The 7,500-nt window shown below is 48.1% G+C and overlaps 2 protein-coding genes across 2 annotated transcripts in view; both read left to right on the forward strand.

Moving 5' to 3' along the window:
• The window catches only part of LOC134059536 (ras and Rab interactor 1-like), a 22,814-nt gene extending 17,811 nt beyond the window's left edge, over positions 1–5,003 (forward strand). The window contains exons 6-9 of the mRNA XM_062515980.1: positions 1–69; positions 480–1,074; positions 4,344–4,658; positions 4,993–5,003. The exon at positions 1–69 is cut by the window's left edge and continues 353 nt beyond it. Of these exons, the coding sequence (XP_062371964.1) occupies positions 1–69; positions 480–1,074; positions 4,344–4,658; positions 4,993–5,003 (990 nt within the window). The remainder of the gene's footprint in view (positions 70–479; positions 1,075–4,343; positions 4,659–4,992) is intronic.
• A 76-nt stretch (positions 5,004–5,079) lies between these two features.
• The window catches only part of LOC134059949 (ras and Rab interactor 1-like), a 2,884-nt gene continuing 463 nt past the window's right edge, over positions 5,080–7,500 (forward strand). Inside the window, exons 1-3 of the mRNA XM_062516506.1 lie at positions 5,080–5,199; positions 5,427–5,593; positions 5,870–7,500. The exon at positions 5,870–7,500 is cut by the window's right edge and continues 463 nt beyond it. Coding sequence (XP_062372490.1) covers positions 5,130–5,199; positions 5,427–5,593; positions 5,870–6,199 — 567 coding nt within the window. The 5' untranslated portion in view covers positions 5,080–5,129 and the 3' untranslated portion in view covers positions 6,200–7,500. The remainder of the gene's footprint in view (positions 5,200–5,426; positions 5,594–5,869) is intronic.

Raw genomic sequence — 7,500 nt, forward strand, 5'->3', positions numbered from 1 at the left:
AAGAGGAGCCCGGCGCTGTCACCGACGTCAGAGGAGGAGGACGAGTTCATGGCCCAGCATGCATCACAGGTGAGAGGCCTCGCACAGTTGCAACACACACACACACACACACATATGGATACATAAATTGTGCATACAATACACTATACTGCATTTCATTGTCTTTGTCTTTTTGCACAGTGACAATAAAGTTGAATCTAATCTAATCTAATACAGCTATACACTATATATATATATATATATATATATATATATATATATATCATAACTCATACTACACATGCTCATCTGATATGCCCTAACACATATACACAGATACTAGGTACCAGTGAATATTTTCACACCCACATACAAAAGCAAATACAAGTCAAGTCAAGTTTATTTCTATAGCACATGTCATGTCATTTCCCAACGCACTGAGCTTGTGTGCTGTGCGCTGTGCGCTGTGCGCTGTGTGCTGTGTGCTGTGTGCTGTGCAGGACACCAACAGCAGCAGTGTGAGTGGGGAGCAGCTGCAGGAGGCGGAGCTGGAGCCCTGCACGGTGGAGGAGGCCTGCCTGTCGCTGGAGACCACGCGGGCGCCCTCGCTCTCCGCCCTGGACAGCAGCAGCTCCTTCAGCAGCCTGGAGGAGGACGACGAAGACGAGGGAGAGTGGTCAGGGCTCGGCGGCGGCGGAGGAGGTCGTCACGGCCGCGGCGGCCCGGGGTCCTCGCAGGGGTCCTCGGCGGCGTCCGCGACCTCGGCGAACTCGCAGCGCCCGTCGCTGAAGCGCATGAGCGCGGCGTTCGTGTGCCTGTTCGCGCCGGAGCGCCGCGTGGCGCGGCTCATCCTGCAGCTGTCGCGCGACCCGCGCTCGGCCTTCGGCGCCCTCGTGCAGGACTTCCTGTGCACCAAGCGCCAGCAGCTCAACGCCCTGCAGGGGGCGACGGAGAGCGTTGGCGGCGGCGGGGGGGACGCCGCCTCGGAGGTGCTCCAGGGGCTGCGCAAGTTCCTCACCCAGGCCAAGGGCTTCCTGCTGGGCTCGGGCGAGATGGAGCCCCCCATCGAGACGCTGGTGCCGGAGAATGAGAAAGGTAATGGAGCCGGAGCAGAGGAGAGGAGAGAGAGAGAGAAAGAGAGAGTGAGAGAGAGAGAGAGAGAGAGAGAGAGAGAGATGAAGAGGAGGGGAGAGAAGAGAGAACAGGAGCGACTGACTGAGATATATGGAAAAAAGCAAAAGTCAGAATCAACTTTATTATACCAAAAAGGAAATTCAGGTCGTCAAAGTGTAGAGATACATTAAAACATATAGATAGATGAATACACAAACATGCAATCGAACAAGCAAACAGGCCGTAAGTGAGGTTTGAATGCTCTCTGCAGGGATGGAAGCAGTTACAGTATGTGTGTAACTATGTGTTCATGGGAGTATGGGGTACAGCCCATGAAGAGCAATCTGCTCAGTTAAATAGGTCATCAGGGAGGCTAAATGATGTTTTCTAAACAAAGTTCGGGAGGAGCCCAGAACAGACAGACATCTCTCACCCCACTTCAGGTCGGAGGGTATAAAACCATCCTTATGCCCTTTCCGTAATTTTAGAGTCGCAAAGCTTCCCACCTCCTCCCCTGCTCCTCCATTTCACTATTAGCTCTAAGCTCCAAATTACCCCTCATCCATAGGGGGCGATTGTGGACATCACTTGCATGTGATCTCCGCTATTGGCATCCCAGGACCACGGCCAGCTACTAAGCCAAACTTGCCATTTTCTGTACTCACTTTAAGCAATCCAAGTTTGATGTATTATCCGCATTCACAATATGTACACCCATCAAAACTCTAGGACCACCACTGGTGTTGTTATACACATTGGACAATAACCTCCACCATCATCAAACATGTTCTGAATACCTTTTTTTTAAAATATCCGATACTGCATGGTACAGTACCGTGATCCATAAATTCATAGTTTACCCACCTCTTATTTTACCACTACACTCCTGCATTCCATTATATTCTGGAACATTTTCATATCACCAACACATACAGTCCTTCTAGTCTGTTGACAGATCTTACAGGGGAGAAGAACACGTGGGAATTGAGAGCTAGAGAGGTATAGTTATAGTGGGGTACTTGATATTCTGCGTCAGCAGTATGACGTTCAGTGTATCTGTCATGCTGACATTTTACATTTTGGATGCATGACAGATTGCATCCTAAAAAGACATTGCTCTGTCGACTCTCTTACTGTATTATGTACATTATTTGAATTCATACTCTTGAAGTGTGTTATTGTGATTGTACAGTATGTCTTAAGATGTATACAATGCACACACGCCCTCTTACCGGATTTTGTGGGATTGAGTCTGTTGCTATTCCAACTCACCAGAACATGACAGCTTTATGCCTCGATCCTTGTGGCATTTGAGAATGTGAAGTGGTTGACGTGAGAAGGTAGAAGTGGGTGACGTGAAAGAGAGAGCCCACGTAAACTGGGCGAACAGTGCCACTGCCACCCCATCTGTAGAGGTGTAAAAATGGCATTTGCGCATCAATACCCAGCACTGATGAAGGTACTAATGTGTTTGCCCTGGTAAGCAAAACTCTTCAGCTGAAACCTCCTAGCGCTGAGAGCTTCACACACACAGCTTGAAGCTGCCAACCAAATGGATTTTCTGCTGGGATGTGTGGGACTGTACATGTGTGTGTGAGCGTGTGTGTGTGTGTGTATGTGTACACACACATTGTGTGTGCGTGTGTGTGTGGCGTTGGTGGAGGCATTTGCATGTACTGCCTGGTCTCCTGATTCTCTATCTGGTTATTTATCTTAAGAGAAGCCACAGTCCCACGCTTCTCTCCCCACTGCGCAATCTCCCAGCGGCCTGTGCTGCTGCTACTGTGTGTGTGTGTGTGTGTGTGTGTGTGTGTATGTGTGTGTGTGTGTGTGTGTGTGTGTGTGTGTGCCCATGTGTGTGCCTGTGTATGTGTTTCTCTTCTTCTTCTTCTCTCTCTCTATGTGTGTGTGTGTGTGTGTGTGTGTGTGTGTGTGTGTGTGTGTGTGTGTGTGTGTGTGTGTGTGTGTGTGTGTGTGCCCATGTGTGTGCCTGTGTATGTGTTTCTCTTCTTCTTCTTCTCTCTTTCTCTGTGTGTGTGTGTGTGTGTGGGTGTGTGTGTGTGTGTGTGTGTGCGTGTGTGTGTGTGTGTGTGTGTGTGCGTGTGCGTGCGTGTGTGTGCCTGTGTGTGGAGGAGGTGAAAAGAGCAATACTGTACATGTGTGGGTGGCCATCCATTCTTAGCCATACCGTACATGTAATGCATAAAGCATTTGTGTTGGTGTGCCGCTTATGTGTGTGACTGTTTATGCGCCCAACCACCAAACATGTACAGTATTTGTGCTTGAGTGAGTCGATGTGTGACCGTCCATCTGCTTGCATGTGTGTGTGTGAATGGAGACTGATCCATGGATACTGTATGTATGTGACCTACTCACACATTTCCATATGTGCATGTGAGTGAGAGCATGAGGTCCACAAATGTGGGTTGTGGTTGAAAAGGGAGATGGAGGAGAAGGGATGTTTTTAGAACAGGTTATCAACATACTGGGGCAATTGCTCTGTCGCTAGTTTGGAGTTTAACTCGGTTTTAACTCCCAGTGAACTCCCAACTCTTAACTCCCAACTCCAACTCCAGTTTAAACCCGTATTAAACTCCATAGCGACAGAGCACTAAGTGCAACAAACTAAACATTACTTGAGACCGATCTTCAGTTTTTTTGCTGGGAGCTCCACAAATGAATGTTGGAATCAGCCTGGCTATCACCAGACCAAGCTTAATCTAATTGAACATCTTAAAAGAACAACTGAAGTCTGCTCTGTATTTTCTACTGCATAACAAGCGTGATCAACGGGAATAGTTCAAATGACTCTACGCATTTGGATAGTCCTTCAACCAATCAGACCAATGATCAGGTTTGTGATTGGTCCCAGCAAAAATGATGGAATCAGACAGCCAAGATTTTCAATGCCTCAAATCTAGGAACCAATTCCAACAATTTTCGACTTGTGGGAAAGGTTAGGGGCTTTTTATATGTTTTGGACTTTCTTTGCCTTTATTTATTTGTATAGGACAGTGAAAGGTGAGACAGGAAGTAAGTGGGAAAGAGAGAGATGGGGTGGGATTGGGAAATGACCGCAGGTCGGACTCGCACCTGGGTCCCCGTGGGCAGTCAGACCCGCATGTGGTATGAGCGCTGTAGCCTGTTGCGCCACAGCGCCCTCTGACATATGGACTCCAGCAGGGCAGCAGGGCAGAATGAAGTTGTGTATCCCGTTCCCACTCCTCTCTGTTGCGTTTCCACATCCACAGACCTGGCTCTGGAGAAGGCCATGTTCGGCTGTGTCCTGAAGCCCCTGCGGGTGGCGCTAGAGAGAGCCCTGCAGGCCGCGGCGGCGCGCGACGGCTCGCTGGCGCGTCTCACCGAGGGCATGCAGGCGTGCCAGAAGGGGTACCCGCAGCAGCGGCTGGGCGTGGCAGAGGGCGTGGGGCTCCTGGACGCCAGCGGCATCTCGAGGGCGCGGAGGAAGCTGACGCTCATGGCCCGGACGCACTCGCCCATCGACAAGGTGCTGCTGCTGCTCCAGGTGTGCAAGAGGGTGTACCAGAGCCTGGGCACACAGCCAGGTGAGAACCGAGCGGTCCGATACGTGAGCAATAACACACAGCTAGCTGGTTATCATATAGCAACAAAAAAGAGGTGTTAGAATAGTGTAATGTTGAATGATGATGATGATGATGATGTGATGATGATAGACTGGCTGGACATCGCCCTGTTCGTTTCATACATTCTAATGCGAAATTTGAATGCATGTTCCACACAGCAGTTTAACATACATGATATATGTGATATATGATATAATTATGATTTACATAAAAATATGGCACTGACACTTATATCCAAACCAACTCTCTTTTTTTCTCACGTCTATTTTTGTCCCCTTATTTTCCATCTTTTTAGAAGCTTTATAGCATAGCATTTAGCATAATAGTTCATCTACATGACTAATATCTAGTTTTATGTCATGATTCATAGAACAGGAAGTGACATCAGAGCACTTCCTGCCTGCGCTGTCATATGTCCTGGTGTGCTGCAATATGCCTCTGTTGCTGCTGGAGGTGCAGTATATGATGGAGCTGCTAGAACCATCATGGCTGACTGGAGAGGGTGAGAATGCTGTACTGTTTTTATAATAGTAACCACAGCCTCTTATGAGTACCTGTAGTAGGGCTGCTCAATTATGGTAAAAATCATTATCACGATTATTTTGTTGATAATCTTTATATTTTGATTATTGTTGGAAGTCATAATAACGATTTATTCGATTAATTGCTCAGCCCTAACCTGTAGCAAGTAGATTCTTTTAAAATCCCCTCCCATCTCTGCTCTTATAGGCGGATATTACTTGACGAGTGCCTTCGCCAGCCTATGCCTGATTCAAAGCCACCCACAAGCTCCGCCCTCAGGCGGAATGACCAGTGAGGCCCAGGAGAAGCTGAGGGAGTGGAGCCGACGGCGTGGGCAGGAGAATATCACACACGCCCCATCAAACCAGAACCAGGTACACACATACACACACACACACACACGCCCCATCAAACCAGAACCAGGTACACACACACACACACACACACACACACATGCCCCATCAAACCAGAACCAGGTACACACACACACACACACACACACACACACACACACACAAACATACAGTTACAATATTCACACTACAAAACACACTGCAAAAAAACAAACTGTGCGTAAAGTTCATGCACGTCTGTGTGTGTCCTGTGTGTGTCCTGTGTGTGTGTGTGTGTGTGTGTGTGTCTATCTCCAGAGGCTGGTCCGCGTGCTCTACCAGGAGGGCACCCAGAGCGTGGTGCGCACGCTGCAGTGGGTGGACGGCGAGCCCGCCTCCTCGCTGGCCCTCAGCTGTGCCACGGCTTTCGCCGTCGGCCAGCCGCAGTACTACGGCCTCTTCTGCCGGGCCGCCGGCGGCGAGATGAAGCCCCTCCCCCCGCACGCGCTCATCCACGAGACGCACGGCCACTCCGTCGGCTCGCTGCCCTCGCTGTCGTACCTGCGCGTGGACCACGACACCGGCAAGGTTCGCCGGCTCACCAGAGGGGGCGCCGTGGATCTGGGAGGCTCGGTGTGCGAGGAGTAAAGACGGAGTAGAAGAAGACCAACCAGGAAGTGGGGAGTAAAAAAACTAAAAGGAAGTGTCCTCGGCAGCCATTTTATTTTTCTGTCAGCTTAAAAGTCCTTTGTGGACTCACTCCTGTTGGGTGTTGAGTGTTTCTCCATAATATCGTGGCATCAGTATGTGAACTCAAAGTTGGAGACTTTGGAGACTAGAAATGACTACTCTAATGAAAGAGACTGGGATCAGCCTGGACTGTGACGGGACCTGGTATTTCTTTGATGTTCCTGAGGACGCTTCCGAAGATTATTGCGTGGAAGGCTCTTTGTTTTGGGGGATTGGTTTCGAGAGGTTCAAGCAATTCACCTGGCAATAGACAGAGCAATATGGTTTTCCGAGTTTGTGGCCGCCAACTTTCGGTCGTTTTGGAGCACCAGAACTCCGTGACTATTTTATAATTGAAGAGCCTGAAAGATTTGGTATTCCTCATGCTAAGATGGTGCTGAGCGATGACAACATTGCTATAGATAGAAGGAAAACACAGAGATATCACTCGTCTCTAACAGGCCCAGTTTTGCTGTGTAGATTGTTGGGGCTAAATATCAACTACCAAAGTGTTAAGTTTCTTTTTTAGTTTTGTTTGTTTTCTCTCTCGTACAGAGTCTCCACTGGAGACTTACGGTAGGAGGCACGTACGAGAGGCTATTTTAAGATGAATGGTTGGATTTCTATTGATGGAAGGAAAGAATGTAATGTTTTTCAAAGCAATCTGAAACATCAGGAGCTAGGAAATAGCAGCTTGTGGGCGTATGACGACGGATCTATTTACACAATAATAGCAGACAAACAGAACACATTTACTGTACTGTTCAGTGTTTTGAAAATGCCTGTTGCTTTTTTTTCAGTCTCATTCACTGGACTGGTCTTTCCTTCTGCACACAGTCCCACTTAAAGCATTTATATATGAACAAGGAAATGTACAAATGACATCTAAATTATTTTTTCCCCCTTTCTCTTTGTGCCTCTCTCGCTCTACCAATATCTTTCTCTTCCTTCTGTCTTATATTCTCTTGAAGTTTCCTTTCGATCTATACAAATACAAAAATAACATTCCATGTAAAATAATGTTGTTTTATTTGTAACAGACAATCTGATTGGATGGTTTCAGTGAGTCTAGCTCATGCGAGGCTTCGTTTCATTCGCTGAATGTGAAAGTAACACCGTACGGTGGTCCAATGAATGCACAGCTCTCAGTCAGGGTGACTGCCTGCTTTATTGCCTGTTCTGGGTCTACAGTGCCAACTGACTGTTCGACTGTGTATGTG

The sequence above is a fragment of the Sardina pilchardus genome, chromosome 16, assembly GCF_963854185.1.
Source record: "Sardina pilchardus chromosome 16, fSarPil1.1, whole genome shotgun sequence".
Lineage (NCBI taxonomy): Eukaryota > Metazoa > Chordata > Actinopteri > Clupeiformes > Clupeidae > Sardina > Sardina pilchardus.